The 23,391-nt window shown below is 34.0% G+C and overlaps 1 protein-coding gene across 1 annotated transcript in view; it reads right to left on the bottom strand.

Annotated features, from left to right (window-relative positions):
* Window positions 1-23,391, bottom strand: part of LOC111053700 (protein FAM91A1) — a 134,289-nt gene that overhangs the window by 108,297 nt on the left and 2,601 nt on the right. The window contains exons 3-8 of the mRNA XM_039432651.1: window positions 22,916-23,131; window positions 13,791-13,972; window positions 12,768-12,868; window positions 11,913-12,072; window positions 11,057-11,205; window positions 7,536-7,734 (exon numbers count right to left, since the gene is read on the bottom strand). Of these exons, the coding sequence (XP_039288585.1) occupies window positions 7,536-7,734; window positions 11,057-11,205; window positions 11,913-12,072; window positions 12,768-12,868; window positions 13,791-13,972; window positions 22,916-23,131 (1,007 nt within the window). The remainder of the gene's footprint in view (window positions 1-7,535; window positions 7,735-11,056; window positions 11,206-11,912; window positions 12,073-12,767; window positions 12,869-13,790; window positions 13,973-22,915; window positions 23,132-23,391) is intronic.

Here is a 23,391-nt window from a genome sequence, read left to right as displayed (position 1 = left end):
TGTTCTTCTCTTTATAATATGTTGTGTGAATATGCTATTACTTTTCCATATTGCTTTGAAAAAATATGATTCAATGCAAAATGATAGTAAGAGAATATTGGAATCTATACAAAATGTACGAAATAAGATTAGGGATTTGGAAACACCTCAATTGATGCAGGAATCACTGCTAGTAAGAAATCATACATTATCTTATATCAAATCATGTGTCAATTCATCAGATGCTTCTCTCGATGTTAGTCTAAGACATTGGTATAGATTTATGATTGATGAACGTTCAATTCTTTGCAATTTCTACAAAACTTACAACATACTTAACAAGTGTGTTAATAAGACACATCATGATGATAGAAAATTGTATTCCCTATTGATTAAAACATACCAACTTTGTAGTAATATATAAAGCACATAGTGAGACAATTTCTTTGTCTCTCGATTGAGGTTAAGTGTTTGATTAATTAACCTCAGTCGGTGTTCAACTATTGAGTTGAAAGGTAATAAAAAAATGGTATGTAGAAGAAAGTTATCTTCTAGGAAACGAGGTAAAGGAATCTTGACTTCGGCTAGCAAAATTGTCAAAGGTATAGCGGGTACTGCAGGGGACATTACATCAACTATTATAAATAAATTAATAAACGCATCACCTGAAATTCACCTCCCGGGGGGGTACCAGTGGTGTGGCCCTGGCACTAAGGTTAATGAAAGGTTAAAGAGGGGGGATGAAGGCATAAATTCATTAGATAGAGCCTGTAAGGTACATGATATAGCATACACTCAAAATAGTGATAATAAGTCGCGTGCGATTGCAGACAGAGCTCTTGCAAACACAGCATGGGAAATATTCAAGAATCCAAAATCATCTCTAAGTGAAAGAGCACTTAGTTATCTTGTAACAAACGTGATGAAAGCTAAAGCAGCGTTTGGCGGTGGATTGAGAAAGAAGAAGAAGAAGAAGAGCACAAGTGTTGGGAAAACTCATAGCAGCTCGATAAGGAAAAAAGCTATTGCTCAGTTGAAACAGCATATTGCAGGTAGAGGTTACTATTTGAAACCGTACCCTCCAATCTCGAGAGGTGGTCGTATTTTGATTGGGCCCAACCCCACATCCTCCTCCTCACCATATGGTGTAAGTTTATTCCCAAAGAAAAAAAGAGTTAAAAAACGTAGAACGACAAAGAAGGTGAAAAAATGAATATCGATGGTGAATTGTCCAATCACGATCTAATAAAATGGTGTAAATTATTACAAATTCCCCTACGAGGTGTATACATGATAGATACATTACCTAATAAAATTCTAAAAAATGAGAATTGTATTGTTAATTTAGACACTCAATCCGGACATGGTACACACTGGGTTGGTTATAAGAAACGAGGATCAAATGTTTACTATTTTGATCCAATTGGTAATTTACAACCACCTTATGAATTGAATAAATATTGGAAAAAAGAAACAGGTGTAAATATTTTTTACAATGTTGAGCACATGCAACCATTACATACAAATATATGTGGACACCTTATGCTCTTGTTTTTTGCGAACCAGTTGTAATCCAGTATTTGTACCGAAAACATATAAGATGGTTGTTATTACATTACGATCTAGATCAAGTGATCTCTATGAACATTTACAAGAAATTCTCGATTTGGATAAAAATAAAGAATGGGAAATTGGATTGATTAATTTCTGTACTTACAATAGCATTGCAAATGTTATAAAAGGTAAAAATTCTAGCTTCAAATATGGTGATAAATTAATTGATCTTGATACGGGTGCATATGAAGTTGATGACATTATATTAGCTTTAAAGAGTAAATTGAATAGTGACGAAAAGAAACTTAATATAAGAGCTAACACGAATACTATGAAGCTCGAAATTCGTTCTGATAAGCCTATTGACTTTACATCATCTACTTCAATAGGAAAAATGCTTGGTTTTGATAATGTTATATTACAACCGAATAAATGGTATTATTCTCAGCATTTAGTTAGCATAACAAATATTAACTCTATTGTAGTTGAGTGCAATATAGCCTGTGGGAGTTACTCCGATGGCAAACAGAAACATATTATATACGAGTTCTCACCTAGAGTACCTAGCGGGTATTTGATAAATGAAACGCCTAATCCGATAATCTATATGCCTTTAAACACACATAGAATTCAAAGCATTAATGTAAAGGTAACCGATCAAGAAGGATCGTTTATTGATTTCCGAGGAGATATAATTACAATTAGACTTCACATTCGTGAAAAACAAAGAACTTGAAATGGGATTCCTCGTTTTCAAACCTCGCACTAGCATTTGCTCACAGAAGCTCATTAGAGACTCGAACGTGATAGAGTCAACACCTAAAAAGCTACGTGCTATATCGGCGAAAAGCGCGAGAATATTGGAAAAGTTGGGATTTATAGTAGATTGGCGTCATGTACGGCGCATCAATTAGTGAAATTCTCGATGTTGAATCTCAACTCGAGTTCTATAATGATATTACTAAATTTCAGTTCCATACTCATACAGTATATTCGGGACAAGAAATTAAACCCTCAGATGAAGCTCGCATCCATGTGGCTTCTATGGATCAGTACAGCCTTCCATGCAAATCATTTATATTTATTGAGGGGGAGGTGAAGTGTACAAAACCAGCTGTGAAGGCTGGGGATGCTCCGATAGAAGCTAAGTATATATTATCCAGTAACCTCATTGGAAATCTCTTTGATGAAATTCGATATGAATTGGCTGGACAACAAATTTCTAAATCAAGACTAATTGGATTAACATCAACAATTAAAGCTATACTAGTGAAAAATATGTTTGATAAGAACACATATCACTTGGCCGGGTTTGACAGAGCAGGATATACACTGAAAGATAATAAGTTTACATTCTGTGTACCTCTTAAATTAGTTTTACCATTTTTTGAAGACTTTCAAAGAATAATTTTAAACTTGAAACAAGAACTTGTATTATTAAGATCGCCAACAGATCTCAATTGCATCGAGTCTACAGAAGCAACAAACGTTAATATAAAAATAACGAAGCTTCAATGGAGAATTCCCTATATTACTTTAGAAGATCATGTGAGGTTGAAATTTTTGAGATTGCTCGATTTCAAACCTCGCACTAGCATTTGCTCACAGAAGCTCATTAGAGACTCGAACGTGATAGAGTCAACACCTAAAAAGCTACGTGCTATATCGGCGAAAAGCGCGAGAATATTGGAAAAGTTGGGATTTATAGTAGATTGGCGTCATGTACGGCGCATCAATTAGTGAAATTCTCGATGTTGAATCTCAACTCGAGTTCTATAATGATATTACTAAATTTCAGTTCCATACTCATACAGTATATTCGGGACAAGAAATTAAACCCTCAGATGAAGCTCGCATCCATGTGGCTTCTATGGATCAGTACAGCCTTCCATGCAAATCATTTATATTTATTGAGGGGGAGGTGAAGTGTACAAAACCAGCTGTGAAGGCTGGGGATGCTCCGATAGAAGCTAAGTATATATTATCCAGTAACCTCATTGGAAATCTCTTTGATGAAATTCGATATGAATTGGCTGGACAACAAATTTCTAAATCAAGACTAATTGGATTAACATCAACAATTAAAGCTATACTAGTGAAAAATATGTTTGATAAGAACACATATCACTTGGCCGGGTTTGACAGAGCAGGATATACACTGAAAGATAATAAGTTTACATTCTGTGTACCTCTTAAATTAGTTTTACCATTTTTTGAAGACTTTCAAAGAATAATTTTAAACTTGAAACAAGAACTTGTATTATTAAGATCGCCAACAGATCTCAATTGCATCGAGTCTACAGAAGCAACAAACGTTAATATAAAAATAACGAAGCTTCAATGGAGAATTCCCTATATTACTTTAGAAGATCATGTGAGGTTGAAATTTTTGAGATTGCTCGATGCTGATACACCGCTGAAGCTGAGCTTTCGTCATTGGGAGATTTCAGAATTACCAAATTTACAAAATAGCACTGTTCATTCTTGGGCAGTAAAAACCGCATCCCATCTCGACACACCAAAGTATGTTGTTTTAGCGTTTCAAACAGATCGTAAGAATAAAATTAATAAATCAATCTCGGAATTTGATAGTTGTAATCTTCAAAATGCAAAGGTCTACTTGAACTCTGACTATTTTCCTTATGAAAACCTCCTTGGTAAACAAGAATTGATGTACCGTATGTTTTTGGATTTTCCCTCGGCGTACTATAACCATAGTATCAATACTGAGCTTGGAACAGAGATTGATTTTGACACATTTTGTACTAAAACACCCCTGATTGTAATTGACTGTTCACATCAATCTTCTCATTTGAAATCCTCCACAGATATTAGAATAGATATGGAATTTAAGGAAGCTGTACCTCCAAATACTTCCGCTTATTGCATTTTAATCAGTGATCGTATCATGGAGTACACTCCCCTTACTTCCATGGTGAAGGAAGTTCAGTAATTTCTCGATAGAGTACAAGCTATATAAGTATTGCATTTTTCAAATTTTACTCATTTGAGGTTTTAGCTTTGATCGGTTAACATCTAGAATGTCTTCTAATTCTGAGAAGAAAACACGCTCTATCGGGATACAGTGCGATCTTGATAAAGAAGACAGCATCTACTATGACTCAAGATGTAGTACGCCTATAATGTGTTATAATTCTGAGAAGAAAACACAATCTATTGACACGCAGTGTGATCTTGACACCGAACAAGACTTCTTCTACTATCACTCAAGATGTAGTACACCTAAACCACAGGAGGAGAATGGAGGAGGAGGAGGAGGAGGAGGAGAGGAGGAGGAGGAGGAGGAGAAGGAGGAGAAAGGAGGACAAAGGAGGAGGACAAAACAGCACAAGAGGAGGAGGAATCCTCCTGTAAAAAATTTGCAACAGTCGACATGCATTGGTTCAAGGGAACTTCTAATCAAATTATCGTGAAAGAAATCGGAATCGTAGATCAGCTAAATAGCTTTGTTGTGTTACATTTCAAGTCGCCATTTGCAAAGTCGGAATTGAATGCTAAATTGCGTAAGCAAGTAACATGGGCTGAGAACAATTATCACAAAATACGCTGGGAAGATGGTAATTTTATTTATACAGACGAATTATTGATATCTTATCTTGAAGGATATGATAAAATCTACACAAAAGGTACAGAGAAAGCTAAGTTTCTTAGAAGGTTACACAAAAACGTATGTTGTTTACCGGATGAAATTGAGAAACCAAATTTTAACTACTTTACAAGTTCTTGGTGTTATAATGCCTGTGAAATTCATCATCGCAATCCGCACGGTCGATGTGCGTTATTCGCAGCGGTTCATTACAATACTTTGATAATGAAAAATATGGACTCATCTCCAAATTTCATGTGTGAAAACAATAGAATGCTTAGTATGAAAAAATGTCAATTCTATTCAAATACAGAAAAGAAAAACTTTGCAAGATATGGCTTTTTCTATAACGGAGAAGAAATTCAATGTGTTTATTGTAAGCAAGCATTGAAATATCATACTGCTCGTGTATGTTGCATTGGAGGGAAGGCACAGGAACCGTTTAATTTCTCTATATTAGTACCGACATATGTATAGTTTCTTCATTTGCTCATCATGGACCCGTGCAAGTGGATGCAAGCTGATAGTGAATTGGAAATGAGGTTAGAAGAGTGTATTGATTGGTATGATGCCTGTGAAATTGCAATTAAACATTCAACTCATGAAAATCATCATTTGGTGAAACAACTAAAAGACATTTTCTTAAACACAGTGAATTTGAACGATATAAATGATTATCTATGCTATTACAGACCTCATAAACTGTCTGTTAGTAAACTAATAAAAATTGAAGAGGAAGTGATGAACAATTGTAGTGAATTGTGTAAATAAATTTCTAGTGTATACTCGATTGTTTTCATTGTACCTACAATGTCTAAGTTTAATCCTTCAGTATTGCTTTGTTAGTTGAGCTGAAAAGATCTCACATGCGTTGAAGCTCAATGCTATAAGTGTGCAGATACAAGTAGTTTCTTATCGCGTTTCACCTGTACATACACTCAACTGAAAAATATGGTTGATTGTTATAGCTTTTCAAAGTTCAAGAAACTATCTCGTCTCTTGATGACAATTTCATTCAATGAATTTGATCTAATTGCAAAGAATATTAAATTTTCAACGGGTGATGAGGTGAGTGATCTTGCATTAACAAAAACAGAAAATCTTCACTTTCCAATTCTATCTGAAATTTTTGAATTATTGGATGCATTAGAAACCGGTCATTTCCATTATGGTTGTTCAAATAATGATGAATCATTAGCTATTGTTAATAATTCTAATGATCTCTGGAAATGCTTATATGACATTGCCGATAAAAAATGTAAAAGATCATAGTTCGCTCTCTAGAGAGTTTAAAGATACATGTGTATTTGGAAACATTAAAAATATAACGTTCGTTGTGTGTACAACCCGTTGTCAAGAACATGTTTCAGTTAAATCTGAGAGTAAGATATTCATTTCACTTAAATCTGTCAGTAGATTACCTCTCTCTCTCTCTCTCACACACATATCTCTCTCTCTCTACTATTAATCATCAAATAGACTATGACTAAATGTAATTGAGCATGACTGAATGTAATTAGCCATGACTATATTAACTAGAGCAAGACAAGAGAGAGAGAGTATCATCTTCCTCTCCTTCTAACTAGAGCATGACAAGAGAGAGAGAGTATCATCTTCCTCTCCTTCTTCTTCTCCTTCTTCTTCTCCTTCTTCTTCTCCTTCTTCTTCTCCTTCTTCTTCCTCTTCTTCTAGAGAGAGAGAGAGAGCCTCTTCTCCTTCTAAGGGGGCGGTTGAGGGGGCGGGAGAGGTGCGGCAGGAGCGGGGGAAGGTAGAATGGGTGCGGGGGGAAGAGGGGAAGGTAGGATGGGTGCGGGGGGAGGGGTGAGGGGGGAAAAGTCATAAAAAAAAGCGGTGGTTACCGTAAATAGCATCTACTGACATTTGTGATGGTGAAGATGTTTTTGAATTTTTTTTAAATTGAAAGTTTGAGTATGAACTTTTTTAACCTCAAAATTGTTTATTTTTATTTTTTATCTGTTTTATTAATTATCAGTTTTTATAACTCAAATATGTGTATAACGCTAGTTCGCCTACATGGTGCACATTGGTTAACTCTAAATGGACTAGCAAATGATGGCGGCCAGACAAATTATGTTCTCCTGACCAAAAACTACAGAACATCTGAAAGAAATTGGAAATATACAGTGTATAATATGTAGGCATTTGAGACTCAAGAGCTCTTTAGGGTAAGGTTAAGGGTATATATGTGTTGTGTATCTGCCATACGCTAAATAAATATGACCAATTAAAGGCATTAAAAGTGAACCTAGTAATAATGATAAAATGCATGTAGGCAACAGCGTAGTTCATCAGATCAAGCAGATATCGTGCATCACAAGATCAAGTTAAAACATGATTATCAACTTTGTAATTGATACGACATGACAGTACTTACTGATGAGAGATTTCCCATCATAAGGAATGCAGTAAGTGTGGAATCAAAAAGGAATGCTGTGCGCTTATTTTTGGCAGCTGATGGTTCTTCATCGACATCATTTTGTGTGGTGAGCGGTGGCTCCTCCTGGATATTAGTTTCAGCTAATGCTTCGTTCAATTCCAAAATCAGAGGATCCTCGGTGCTTGGACTAAGGCTACTGAAAAATACAACAGCAATTAGTCCATTAGTCAATATTTTTACTGAATACAATAATTACAATGTACAATAGAAAAGCAATGCGTTCCTATCAGTTAATCATATTCAGATTGTAATTCTATCATGATTATATTGATTTATTATTATCAACTTATAAAGAGTGTCCCACCAAGGTTGTAACAGCCGTTGCCCACCATAGATTCTTCTCGACATTTCTGACAAAAAATGTCCAGTAAACGTTTTTCCTATCGACCTTAGTTTTCGAGATATATCGATTTTTCTATTTTTTCAGAATATGCCCACTTCTGGTCATTAAATACACAATAACTCGAAAACTACTGGTTGTATTTCGATTTCAAGGGTATTGTTGGAAAGAGGAAAACAAGATCAATGTAATTTTATTTGTTGTCAGATATTTTGTAGTTTTTTATTAGGACTTAAACTTAAAAAATGCTATTCTTCAAATTCAAAGTCAAATTTCGAACCGTTTTTTCTCGATTTTCCTCTGGGTGATTATAGTGGTTTCAATATTTTAAAAACTTCTCCATTTCATAAGCTTTCGAATGAATATCAATTCGAAAAAGGAAGTTCCATGATAAAGTGTTCAAAACTGCTAATATCTGGAATGAACACCTTCAAAATGAGGAATTTCACAAACAGCATGCATCAAGTGGTGATCTTAAGGGTGAAATCATCTGATTTCTCTCTGACAATATTCACAAGTTTTAATCAACATTTTAACATTCCACAATAATATAACTTTTTCAATAACTTGCATTATTTCCTGTACCATAAATCCTAAATTAAATAACAAGAAGTGTATGTTTCAGCCTATTTTCAGTATAGTTTTCAGTGTGCTTTCCAGTTAATTGGCATAATTGATATGTATCAACTTTGGCTAGTAGAGAAGTGTTCGCGTTCATTATCATGAAATTCGCCTTGATTGAGTACTTGAACATGTTATTGGTGTATGGAGAGTGTGGATGCAATTCAAGAGAGGCAGAGAGTATACAGGAGACGTTTTCCTGACCGAAAACACCCATCTCATAACACGTTTTTAAGATTGACAGATGTCAAGATGATAAGGGTCTAGGATCAGTTTCAAGGTACGAGAAGGCCGTCTTAATTTCTGAAGCTTTTGAGAATCTTATTCTAAAGTATTTCGAGCAGAATCCTCGATCCAGCATCCGGCGGGCAGATGGGATGTTGGATGTTTCAAGAACAATAGTTCAAAAAATATTGAAGAATAACTTTCGACCATTCCATGATACCCCAGTTCAAGAGTTGAATAGACCTGATACTGTTTCTTGGATGCATTTTTGCCTTTGGATCTCAGCACAAGATTGTGTTTCAAACATTTTATCGACAAATCACAGATAAAAGAACGTTCACATGATCTGATGCTGTAAATTTCCACAATAGACAAACATGGATCTTTCATTTTCCTCGCAAGAATAAATGGTGAAGTTTTTATGGACTTTCTGGTCAATGAGCTTCACGAATTGATGGAAGACGAGCCTCTCAATTTGAGTAGAATATGTGGCTCCAGTTGGATGGCTGCCTCCATCATTATGCTAGAAACGCCCGTGGGTGGCTTGATAATAATTATGCTGGCCGGTGGATTGGCCGAGGTGGACCCGTAAGTTGGCTATCACGCTCGCCTGATCTTGCTCCAGCAATAGACTTCTACTTTTGGAGGGTTATGAAAAGTAAAGTTTACAGACAGAATAGGGAGGAACTGATTCTCAGAATTCGATTGACGTTTAAAGTAATGAAGACATGGCCCAACTAAGTGAGACGGGCAACTCGAAGCTTCATGAACGGCAGCAGAAGTTGCATAAACAGAAATATGGAGGCTATTTTGAATTGCTGTAAGCAGTGATATGTAACTTGATTACCATCTGAATGATTCCCATCAGTTTATTTAATTCTGTCATTCAACTACTTTGAATTATTATTCTATGAATAAATTTTGTTGGATCTTGTAATTAAGTGTATGATTAATATCTTATAATTATAGGATTTAGGCTATATGCTACGTAAATAATGCAATAATCAGGTGATTTCACCCTTAAGATCACCACTTGATGCATGCTGTTTGTGAATTTCCTCATTTTGAAGGTGTTCATTCCAGATATTAGCAGTTTTGAACACTTTATCATGGAACTTACCATTTCGAATTTATACTCATTCGAAAGCTTATGAAATGGAGAAGTTTTTAAAATATTGAAACCACTATAATCACCCAGAGGAAAATCGAGAAAAAACTGTTTGAAATTTGACTTTGAATTTGTAGAATAGCATTTTTTTAAGTTTAAGTCCTAATAAAAAACTACAAAATATCTAACAAATAAAATTACATTAATCATGTTTGAAATGTTTTTCTCTTTCCAACAATACCCTTGAAATTGAAATTCGACCAGTAGTTTTCGAGTTATTGAGTACTTAATGACCAGAAGTGGGCATATTCTGAAAATATCGAAAAATCGATATATCTCGAAAACTGAGGTCGATAGGAAACAGTTTACTGAATATTTTTTGTCAGAAATGTCGAGTGTAATCTATGGTCAACGGCTGTTACAACCTTGGTGGGACACCCTGTATATGACAAATCGTATAATTAGCGTATAATAAATCATACGGTATAAGTATGAGGAGCTTGTAAGGCATCGGATGAAACAAATAGTGTCAGAGAGCTCTCAAACTACCTCTATCAGCAGAGCTGAATAGCTTAATTGACTCTTTTAAAATAAGATGTCATAATTCAAGTTATCTCTTCATGAGATGCACAGAGTTGTTAAAATTATATGAAACAGCATGACACTCCGTCTCATCAGTTAATAGCCTACTACAAGAATATGAAAAAAACTAGAAAGAATCTTCAAACAATACATTAATTCAATTTCCAAAACTTTTTATCAAATTATAATCAAGAAATATTCGCACATACAATTACTTTGTGAAATAGAAAATACCGATATTTGGATCAAAATATAGGCTTTAATCGACAGAATTGAGCTCTAATGATGGAACATGATAAATGAGATTTAACGAGGAATAACCAACTATGGTAACTAGGTCAGCTGTATTTATCATATCACTATGGAAAGAAACTTCGCCTATTCTAGATGTATAGACACTGAAAACAATCAGATAAATTGCAATATTATATGAACGCAAACCAACAGGAACTTTTCGTTCAATAATGATATTAAAAAATGAAAGTTTCTCCAGCCTAGTTAACTGGAGGATTGACGAAGGAATAGACACGAATCTATTGCTTTATGAAACATAGTTTGTTGAAAGCATACTTGAAAACTTACTTCCTTGTTATTCTCACTGGATATCGCCATGAAGAATGCCAAACTGGATTTTCAGATTCTTGCATCTTTTTCTTGGCGAACCCGAGTCGACAATAGAGAGAAACTGCATTTTTAACCGACTGAGAATCCATTCTCAATACGTTTGCAAGCTGGAATAAGTTATAACAGACAGTAATTATTATGCACAGAACCATCACAAATCACTGGCAATGCACATTTCAATTGTTATTTAATGAGTACATAGTTTTGGTTGTGAAATCGGATGATAAAACTATGATTTGAGATATATGTTATGATTCACATGTACATTGGGCATATAAACGTTAGCTTCTGAATTAAAAATAAGTAAAAGCTGATCGAAGATACTATAGTACGATTCCCTAACAATGATGAGTGAAGAGGAACATATTAATATCAGACAAAACAAAATGTTCTAATAATATCGGAATATCATAATTTGGGAATTATAGTAATAAATGTGAATACTATGGATCATATAAATGATACATATCAATGATATTATAGCAATGAGTAAAAAATATGAGTTATAATTCGAGTAAAATCTCTAGATGAATTTTTTATTGTGGATGATGCCCACTTGAGCTTTTACTTGTGCTTGGGTGATGGAAAGTGCTTTGATGATTTGATGAGATGTTCAAACGTTCGTGCCTATCGGCGGGATTCGAATCCACGACCAGGTAGCGCAAGCAAACGAACGCTCAATAGCAGTTTGAAAAAAGTTCTACTTGATCCTGCATTTGACTGACTTCCTAGTCTTGATAGTTACACGCAAAAAGATCAACTTTCTATTCTGCTATACATTACAAGAAAACCTATTAACATGATAGATACAAACCTCTCCAACTGAAGTATGTTCGTCAGTTGAAACAAATATTTTGTAGAGCAGATTTTCAAAGTTGTCACCAGATACCCTGTTCATGACAAAGCCTTCCAACGGTGGCACAACAATATGGTCACAGTCCTCTATTGGTAATTGCAAGTATACCAGACCTTTCCTGAAAATGAAAAAAATGGATAGTACCGATTTAAAAATATATTGGAAAAAAATATTTTTCATAAAGGATAAGGCAAGCCCTGAGGCTAGAAGAACTTCAAGAGGATTTTTTTCAATCAGATCCAATCAAATTCTTATTATGAATCAATTGAGGAAAATTAATTCAGTTGGTTAGTTTATTTTGGAAAAACTATCACCTTACAAGGTCAATCGGATTTGACTTTTTGGAGAATCTAATCAACAAAAGATACTAGTTACATTCAAGATCAAATATTGCCAATTCAATGCTTAATGCAATATCAGACCATTTTTGTATTTAATTTCCGTGCATTTCAAGTTTCTTATCATTATGATTACAATATTAGAAATTCCAGTGAAGAAGATAAGTATCCATAAACTTGGAACAAACGTTTCTGAAAAAATAAAGGTTAGGTACTCATTGAAAAAATAATAATTATCACTCATTGAAAAAGGTTACACATCAATGAAAAGCAGAATATTTCTAGGAAAAATAATTTTTGGATAATAATTTTGGGATATTTATATCTTTTGGGATACTTAATAAGATTAATACTCATTGAAAAAATAATGATCACGAATTGGGAAATGTTACTCATCAATCAAAAGGATATTTCTAGGCAAAATAATTTTTGGATAACAATGTTGGGTTGTTGAGATAATGAAATCATTACTTACTTGTATACACTCAGAAGAACTGTGCAATCAAGATCCCCGGCTTTTTGAGGTCCATTATCGATAATCTTATCAATAATTTCTTTTTCTGGTTGAGTAACAAGCTGAAAACACAGTATGCAAGTTATTTCAAAGTTACAGACATTCAATTTGTTCAAATTTTCAGAATTAAACATTGCTCGAAGAATCGATGACAATTTTTTTAGATGATCTCGTTAAAATGTGGTCATGTAATGATAGTTTTCGGAATCAACTTACATGGCTCTAAATGTGATAATGACGTGGTAATCTGATGATAGAATATTTACGGATAAAAATCCATCAAAATGGATAACAAACTGAATACATTATTCATGATCATAATCCGTAAGTACTCAAGATACTTAGCTTTGAGCTATCATTTCTATCAATTGGAACTCTTTTATTGATATTATAGACTTACAAAAGAATTCAAACAAATAATTCAGTCATATTAAAAAAGATAAGAAAATTAATATAATAAAAAAAACAGTTGTTAACAAAATTAATCCTTTCTGTAAACGATCTTTATTTGGAGACCATTTCTCACACTTACATAGAATCGAGCTTGATTTTTCCTACAACTGTCTATGAAGTTATTAGAGCACCGGCGACTAATAACAAAAGGTTTCTACTTAACGAGCAAACTATAATCAACTTTACCGTCATCTATCCACCGTAGTTTACAATTTACGCTAGCTAGCTAATCATATTTCATTTTCCGAGTTTTTTAGTTCTAAATCAATTTGACAAAGAATATTAAAATATTAATCTCTTGCATGCTATAAGCATTTACTTAAGTGACTACTGAATTAATTGTAAGGGTATACAGAAAAACCATTGTAGGGAGAATTATGTATTTCGTTAATTCGAGAGTCAATCTCGACTCGCTTTCTCAAAATAAAAAAGTTGTATTTCGCAGTGTTAATACATGGATTACCATTACAAATGACATATATTGATGAATTGCAATTGGAATAAAAATATTTTATTATGAACTAGCGGTACCTTGATATCAGAATCAACAATGTATCCAACATCAACTATCCACCAGGGCTCCATAGTTATATTAACAGGTTGCATCGGAAGAAGATCTTTGACATTTTTCCTTCTAAACAATTTCTGACCCGATCGACACTGATTCATCAGATCAATATACTCATTTCTTCCGATCCCTAGTAGCCTCAGACCTGTCCATCAGAGAGACATTAAGTTCAAGACATAATCTATATAAATAAAAATCGAGACTCAAATTTTGACATTCAATAACTTTTTTATGTATGCACCAAATTTAATGATTTTTTTAATTGTGTTTATGTTCTGGACCAGGTTTATGACCTATCAAATTTATGATCCGACTTCAGGACTCCTTCCTACGGTCTTTCAAAGTTTACATGTGATCCTTATGGAAGAAGATTTGTGAGCTGACCACAAACAGAAATAAAAATCAGCTGTTATAATCATTGCGTCATCCAACATACGTCGGTAGATCTGTTTTTCAATTTTCTTTCTACTGATTCACAAAATTTCTATTCTTAATAATGCCGCTGTACGAACGACGTCCAAACTTGGGTCGTAGAGCTCGAAATGCTGTAAATTTAGAATATGCACAGGAAAATCAGCAGCAAGGAGTTATACCATCCCATTCTCAGCAAGCTGCATTCAACTATAACTAAAAATACAAACTGCTGCACACCTAACTGTCCATAGGATGTCCATATCGAGACATAAATGTAAAAACTGATTGTTGGATAATTTCCATAAAAATATAGTGCATCAGATTAAGCTAAGGCTAAGCACACCTGAGGAGGCGCGGCTTGGTGATAAAAAGTGTTGATCTTATGGAGATCGCCTTATCACACCGTTCCACGCCATGTCCGATTCAGTGTGTGTGAGTTCTTCCATTCAAACCAATAAGCAAGAAGCACCTGGATGCAAAATGCCGCATCGCGCCTCCTCAGGTGTGCATCCAGCTAAAGTTTGTCATGAGATGCATTAACTATTTGGCGGTACGAAGTTCGCCGGGCCAGCTAGTAATTTAATATTACACATTATTGTTCGGGCAGTCGAACGAGACGGACTTATCTATGAGTTGCTGATAGCTGTTTTCGTTTACCTGCCAGCTCAAGCCAGAGCAGTATAGTTTTGGAACGGGATTTCAAGTGAAGTTTCTCTCTTTTGTTTTCTTTCAATATTGATTAAAATGAGTGCATGTGGTAAATGTAATAAAGTAGTCTCATCATCGACAAAATTTAAATTGCAGTGTTCAATTTGCCACGTGTTCTTCCATGGAAACTGTGCTAACATCAGAGAGTCGGATATGGATATTTTCAATAAAAAACCTTACAAGTGTGATGAATGTGTAAATGAAATAAGGTTACAGAGGAGTGCTTCGGACTCAACTCCAGTCAAAACAGATAAACACAGTGAGGATTCAATATTAATTCTTCAGATGCGTGCACGTTAAAACGTTCAAGGAAATGTTAAAACAGTTGGAAAATAAAATATTGAATGGTAAACGCAAACTGAAGGACGATCTTGGTAAGTCCCTCGAAACTTGTCATGAAAAATTAGATGAGTATACAGACATTTTGAATAGGCAGATGGAGTTAACAAAGAAACAAAATGATAGCATAGAATCTCTACAAACTGAAAACAAGTTTTTGAAAGCCAAAGTAAACGATCTAACAATCAAATTAGAGGACTTGCAACAATATTCTAGGGCCAACACTGTTGAAATTCATGGCGTCCCTGTATCCGAAAATGAAGACACTTTACAAAAAACAATAGAAGTGGGTAGGGCTCTGAATATGGATATAAAAGAAGACATGATAGACATTTGCCATCGTTTGCCAATTCCTAGATATACTAATATTAATGAGCGTGTTCCCGACATAATAGTACGATTTGTTAGGAGATATGATAAGGAAGAACTACTAAAAATGCGTAAAATCAAAAGAAATCTAACATGTGCTAATTTAGGTCTTCAATCGAATTCACCAATTTACGTTAATCAATCCCTGGCGCCAGGAAGGAGAACGCTTTCCAACATGTCGAAGAAATTTCAAAGGGACTTTGGCTATAAATATCTATGGATTGATCGAGCTGGCAATATTAAGTTGCGAACGCGGGATAAATCGGCGGTTCACATCATAGCTTGTGAGGATGATCTCAAAAAACTTGTAAAATGTGCGACTACCGATGATAATCGAATAAAAGAGACTGACCCGGTACCTCAGAACAATCCCTCACTTCAGTAGGATTTTCCTTTGTTTCACACAAAAACTAAACGGACGAAGAGATAATATGGAGTTAAAAATATGAAGGGAAAGTGTGATGAAAAGTTATTAGAAACTTTTGCTTTGTATGAATTGTTTGCTGTTACATAGTCTTACTCGCATTTCACATTCACATTGGTTTTTACAAAGTACTAATTTGATTATTATTTGTAGTTTTCTTGACCATTTTGAAGCAAGCGTTATTTTAAATATCTAAAATTATTCGATCTAGAAACTTTAGAACTTGTTTTTGATTCATTATTTAATTTTTGATTCAAATTATTTTAATTGCAATATTATCTATATTTTCTTTCGATTACAGTGTGAAGTGCGAAAGGTGTGTTTAAAGTTTACCAAAATTTTTGTTTCCAAGTCTATTTTATTAATTCAAGTTTACTTCAGTAATTCAATTCGGTCGAATTAGTTTCAAAATTGATTTATACTGATGAATTAGTAATCACTGAGAGGATAAGTGGAGGAGTGGTTAAGTGAGTGAACACTTAGAATTAGTTTTATTAATTCAATTAGTGTATAATGAGGATTTCCTCCAACTATGAGTGTTTTGTCTACATTGATACAGAGAGTTTTTTTTTCTTATAATTTTTTCTTCTCTAGAGTCTTGAAGTGTGTTGCAATTACAGGGTGGATGAAATCCGAGATATCATTTGACAACCTTTCAGTTTTAAGAGGAGAGTGATGTTTATTCATCAGCTTTTCAGTTTTCTTGATGAGTTAATTGTAGTAGTTTTTTTGTATTTCTGTTTATAAATTATTTATTTCACCCTAGTAGGTTGAAGTTTGGCATACTCTTTCACTTCTCTTCTTGGAAAGTGCAGCAGACTATAAATTTTGAGCGATTAGATAACTAGCTATTTCCTATCGGATCTTATCAATGCATGAACGTTTCGAGTAATTTCTATCTTTTATTTTATTATCTGGAGGGCTGGTGGGGGCGTTTAGTTCTCACCTTCTACTTCAAATTTTTTCTGATCAAATTTTCTTATCCTTCTACTCCTCTTTAATAAGTTTTTATTATTTTCTTCAACGTCTTTTCGTAAATAGGTTTTCACAGTTTTTTTTCTCATCGCAACTGTTTTCTCAGCTTAATGTCAATTCATATTCCAGATTTACATGATGATGAACTTGTGGGTTATTATAATACTATTGAAGTTGATGATTTTTTTACCTCTGAGCCTCAAGAGCGGAGTCAATATGATGAGGAGTTGAACATTTTCCACACAAATATTAGAAGCATAAACAAGAATTTTGACGAATTGGTGCATTATATTGGTAATGTGAAAACTGAATCAATAGACATCGTTATCGAAAAAGCAAACTATATCTGCATTTCATGCTTAATAAACAACGTTAAATACATAATAATATCTATTTATCGATCTCCAGCTCTGAATCTTAACGAATTTATTACGAGCTTAGATGCCTGTCTATATCAAATGAAAGACATGTCTAATATAATTGTATTAGGTGATATAAATCTTAATATTCTTGCAAATAACCATTTATCAAACGAATACTTGAGTACTTTACATATTAATGGCTTTAAATCTTATATAAATAAACCAACCAGAATCTTCAATGGTGTAGCATCCTGCTTAGACCACATATTCTTCAAGGAAAATAGAAACAAAAATAATGTTGTGAGAGGCGTAATTTCAAAAACCAATATAACAGACCATTATAGTATTTCTTTACATTTAGATGCGGCTAGTGAAACGAACCATACGGTAGATGAAGTATGGACTAAGACCAAAATCGACTTTGGTGGACTTATGTGCGATTTACAAGGAGAAAACTGGTACGATATATATAGTGCCGATGATATAGACATTATGGTGGATGTTTTAGTTGAAAAATTAAATTACTTGACACATACTTTGTGACAAAGAACAAAAAAAAATTCAATTAAGTAAGAATAAAAGGCCTCTTAAAAAATGGATTTCGCTCAGCTTAGTAAATTCTATTCGTGTAAGAGATAAGCTGCATAAGAAGCTGATAAAGCAGCCAAATAATATTCAATTGAACAACCAGTACAAAACATATAGGAACATTCTGAATAATTTAATAAAACAATCCAAAACCGATTACTTCAATAAAAAATTTGACGAACACAAAAATAATTCCAAAAAAACTTGGCAATATATCAACGAGCTTTTAGATACTAAAAAAAATACCAAATCAATCAATATAGAGGCCAAAGTACTTAACAAATACTTTGCCGAGGTAGGAGAGACTTTTGCCAGGAAAATTTCTGATGACATAAATAATATACCCATTCCTCAATCTCAAACTAACCCATGTGATAAAAGTATCTTCCTCAGTCCTACTAACGCCACCGAAATACAAAAAAATATTGATCAATTAAAAAATAAAGCAACACCTGGAGCCGATAATTTTACTGGAGCATTTATAAAACAAATATCACACTTTATTACAACACCTTTGGAATTTATATTTAATAAATGTCTGAGCAGTGGATATTTTCCCAAGAAATTTAAAGAAGCAAAAATCATACCTATACCTAAATCCGGAGATCTCAGCAAACCTGAAAATTACAGACCAATAAGCCTTTTAAGCAATTTATCCAAAATACTAGAAAAGATTTTAAAATTGAGATTGATGAGCTTTTTAGAAAAAGAGAATATAATCAGTGATAACCAATATGGGTTTCAAGCTAAAAAGAACGACGCGGTCATTCATTTGAATAAAATTGTATATGACAATTTTAATGAAAACAAAAAATCTCTAGCCGTCTTCATGGATTTATCAAAGGCTTTCGATACAATCCCACATAATATACTTTTAAATAAGCTGGATGAATCTGGAATTAGAGGCTCAGTAAACAAACTTTTTTCAAGCTACTTGTCGGATAGGAAACAATATTTAACTTTAAATGGTCAAACGGATATCCAATCTACTTCACATTTTGGTTTGCCTCAAGGTTCGGTTTTATCCCCAATATTGTTCCTAATCTATGTTAACGATCTGTTGAAGCTAAATCTCAGAAATTGTACTACATTGTCATTTGCAGATGATACAACGCTCGTTTTTAGTGGAAATAGCTGGGAGGAGCTCTTTAATAATGAAAAACAACAGTTTAAAAATAGTGCAAAAATGGCTTCAGGACCACATTCTCACCTTAAATACCGATAAAACCAAATATATCACTTTCTCACCCAACATAACCGGGCAACCACCAATATCTCTGGATTTAAGAATGGATACCAATAAAACCAATACTATGAATGAAGAGCAAGAGATTAAATCACTGAAAAGAGTGCAAACTATGAAATACCTAGGAATATTAGTTGACCAACACCTCAAGTGGAACAAACACATAGAATATTTATGTTCAAAACTAAAGTACGTGATACACATCTTCTACAAAATACAAAAAATAAAAAATTTGGATATAATTAGGAAAGTATATTATGCATACGCCCACTCAATATTTCAATATGTAATAGAGGTCTGGGGCGCCGCCTTTGACACACATTTAAAAAAAGTTTTTATTTTGCATAACACATTATAAGAGCAGCTCTTGGAAGACCACGACTTTATTCAAGTAGAGAAATTTTCATCGAACTAAATGTCCCGACTCTGAGACAGACCTACATTGAAAGAGTAGTTCGTTAAATGAACAAACATAGAAATCAGTTTAAAATTCATACAACTCCCTATAACATACGGGCAAACAGTACAAATACATTTAACATACATCTCATAAACCTTACTATATGCAGACATCAACTTCAATACTATTGCAATTATTTAATCAATAAAATACCACTAGATTTTGTTAACAGGAATATAACTGGGAATTTGAATAGAATTATACAGGAATGGATTGACAGGAACATCTACTTTAAATTAATCTAATGAATAAGAGTTTGGGATACATTCGTGTATGTCTAAATTTTAGGATGTTGAGGATATGATTTAATATTTTTGTTTTTGTTTTGTATTCTTTCTTTTCTTTATTACTATTGTGATTTTATTTTGTATCATGTAATTACAATTGATTCACACCTGCACTCAGGATCTCCTTTGCAGGTTGTTATTAAACTTTATTGTCGATAATAATATAGTGTATGTAAATTATGTATCTATTTTGAAGATACAATAAAGCAATTTCAATTTCAATTTTCAATAGAATCTACAGTTGCCTCTCTCATTAAGTTTGCATTTGAATAATCACATATTCTCGAATTTCGAGCTTATTTTCAATTTTAGGTGCAAATGTTACTGGACATTAATTGTAGAGATAAAGAATAACAATACTACTAAAATGATATTAGTTTCAAAATATGAAAATATAACACACCATCACAAACAACGTTTTTGGTGTCCTTGTTATTAATGAATTTCAAGCTGTGATGAAGTGAATTATAACAGGAAATACGTCCTTCTTTGGCCTCACTGGAGGGGGAGACCCCTTCTTTTAACAACACTTGATCTGATTTTTTGGTAACCTCTAAGTTTTTATCCTTATCCTCCCATGATTTCGATAATTACCCACATTATCGTACAAAAGGGATAAAGTTTAGCAAATGAGCTGAGTTAGTTCTAAACGTTTCAAACTGAATATGTTCACAACTATTTCTCCTTCAATTTATCTTTATTCAAATAACAAACAAATACATCACAAAAAGCAAATACAGTATTGTTTTCTAATCTATAATTTGTTCCCTATTGGCACCCCTGTGTGGGGACATTTGAATATGAATAGTAATATAAAACAAGTAGAAAGTATATAATAAAAAACAAAATAAATGAATATGATATAATATTAAAATAAATAAATATGTCAATTTATAATTATTCTTGAAGATTTTCACATCAACACACACAACACACAAAACTTGAAACTATATACGGAGTGGTTCCTGCTTTTTTCTTATTAACTAAGTTCAATTTAATTTACAGTTTCAACTTTTTTTGATGCTAATAAAATCAAACTAAAAAAATACGCGTTCTTGAAGATAGATACAGTGATTGAAATTCAATACTGTCTTACTGTTAACGCATAAGGAATAGTGAGTTAATGATCTTTAATCAATGCAACGTTTATGTGGTTCAGATTTTAAGACTGATATGTTTTTAAATTAGCTTCACTACAACCATATGAAAAAAAAATTATTAAATGATGAAATCACTGGATTTTGACAGAATAGCATATAATTTTAAAAATAATTATAGTTTTTAAACTATTTTCATTGCTGATTATATTACTTTTTTAAAATTGTTCTTAATTGAAACGATAAAATCTAAATCAATAAAGTTTATTAGGTACCGGTAGGCCTAGTGATTTTCAAGTGAGGGTACGCCGTACTGGTACCCCTTTGAACAAAAAATATTAATTTTGTAACTTTAGGTTTTTGTCATTATGCGGTTGGAGTTACAGTATGTAGAACTGGCAACTGTGTCTACCGGGCTGCGACTGTACTTCCTAGTTTTTAAAATGTTCAGAAAACATTACAGAGAAATTCATAATTTTTTTCCCTCATTAGTTTAAAACACAAAATAGTTTGTAACACCCTTTTTGAGACTAAATTGGAAGCGTTTTTCCGGGGCAGACCCCCGGGCCATTGTGTAATAGACCTATGTTGTTACGAAAACCGCACTGGATAGGGTTATCATTAATTTGAATACAGTAATTAATAGCATGCCCCCTGTGGGTTGGGAGCATCGTACTCAAGAATTTGTTGAAAACCAGAATATCCCAGTATCCGTGCTTGTCGTAGGCGGCGACTAAAAGGGACCCCCCCTTCCCAAAGTCCTTCTTCTCCTTCTTAATATGCTTGGCAACTTTTCATTTCTAGAATGGCCCTTTTTCCAATGACTTAGCTTTGTGCCATTCTTTATTTATTTTTCTATCTGTCGGCCTTCCGACATATTCTAACTTTCAAACTTCTTCTTAGGCCAACCCAAGGTGTTATGTGGACCGTGCTGATGGGTGGTACTTTTATATGGTATCTCTAACAGTGCCTGCAGGATAACAGGCGCCCTCCTGCAGTATTTTGCCTTGCCTGGACATGCGAGGCTCTGTCTGGGTTGACTCCACTTCCCTAGCTGTTCGTGGGAACCACATGAACATACCAAATCACAAGGCAACTCCCGAAGTTGCCTTGCCTTCAAACCCACGGGGTCTGCTCAATCAGGGCAGGTTCCTTAATCTGAAATGGGTGCTTCAGGAACACAGGTGGTTCCGTTGCACTTTTATGAAGAGGCTGTCAACATTAAGAAGGCTTCTACTGATCACGACATGTATGATGTAAGCTCAATCACATCATTCCAACTGGAGAGGAAGGATGAGTTTCTCAGACCACTGCTCAAAGAAGGACGGCCATTCAGGCAAAACATGATGGGAGAGGTGAGGCTTTTGACCCTGAAAAGTTTCGGAGGGGAAAAAAGAAAAACCCAAGAGAACAGAGATGTGTGAAACTCCAGGAACAAATGTAGGTCAGGAGGCTGAGTCGAGGGTGGCCAGGTGCCCTAGAGGCAATCTGGCGGAAGGACCTACAAAAAGGCCAGGAGTGGAACTCACGTAAGTCATGAGTTTGTGGGTAGAGAGACCAAACCTCGCCACTGCTCGAATAAATATGTGATCTAGAACTAGAATACATGTGCTTGGCGGAATTCAAACCCACAAATTTTCCGGTATCTTACTATCAAAGGCTCAAAACGCATCAACTGACAGTAGACAATGATTGCTTGAATATTGTATTGAAAACTGTGATGTTGATAACGAACAGCCGGACTAGGATTTACTTCAAATTGACGTTTCATTTCGAGAAGGAATCAATTTAGTTATAAACCATTATAGGCTAAACTTACAATCAGCTGCAGTGAAGTTCGGCAAGGAGTCATAGCTTCGTTCCTGCTCCATAATTGACTTTAATATGCTTGAATAGTATTGGAAAGGAGTTACTCTCAAACCTCTTACAATAACATCGCTCAAATGATATGGGTACAGCAGCAAATTTGTCTGACTGTAAGCCAACAGTTCTTCATAGTACTTGGGTTCACCATTGTCTTTTCTGACCTGACGAACTGAAAACAAGGCATTTTAAATAGCATACAGTTAGAAGAAACTTCAATAATTCTATAATAACTTCTAAAAATTCTCGTAAATCAATAATGATTTCACAAGCAGATTACATAGATTCAAGTTTTTACAGAATGGATAAGTGTGAAACAATAAATTTTTCAATACAGTGAATATCCAGTTTACTAAATAAGAAATTATTGTACAGTTTGCAAATCTGAACATCACGGGGAATAATTTCTTTACAAATCGAGAAATGTATAGA

Source organism: Nilaparvata lugens, chromosome 7, assembly GCF_014356525.2.
Source record: "Nilaparvata lugens isolate BPH chromosome 7, ASM1435652v1, whole genome shotgun sequence".
Lineage (NCBI taxonomy): Eukaryota > Metazoa > Arthropoda > Insecta > Hemiptera > Delphacidae > Nilaparvata > Nilaparvata lugens.
The sequence above is the reverse complement of the archived record's forward strand: the minus strand, read 5'-3'. Positions and strand labels throughout refer to the sequence as shown.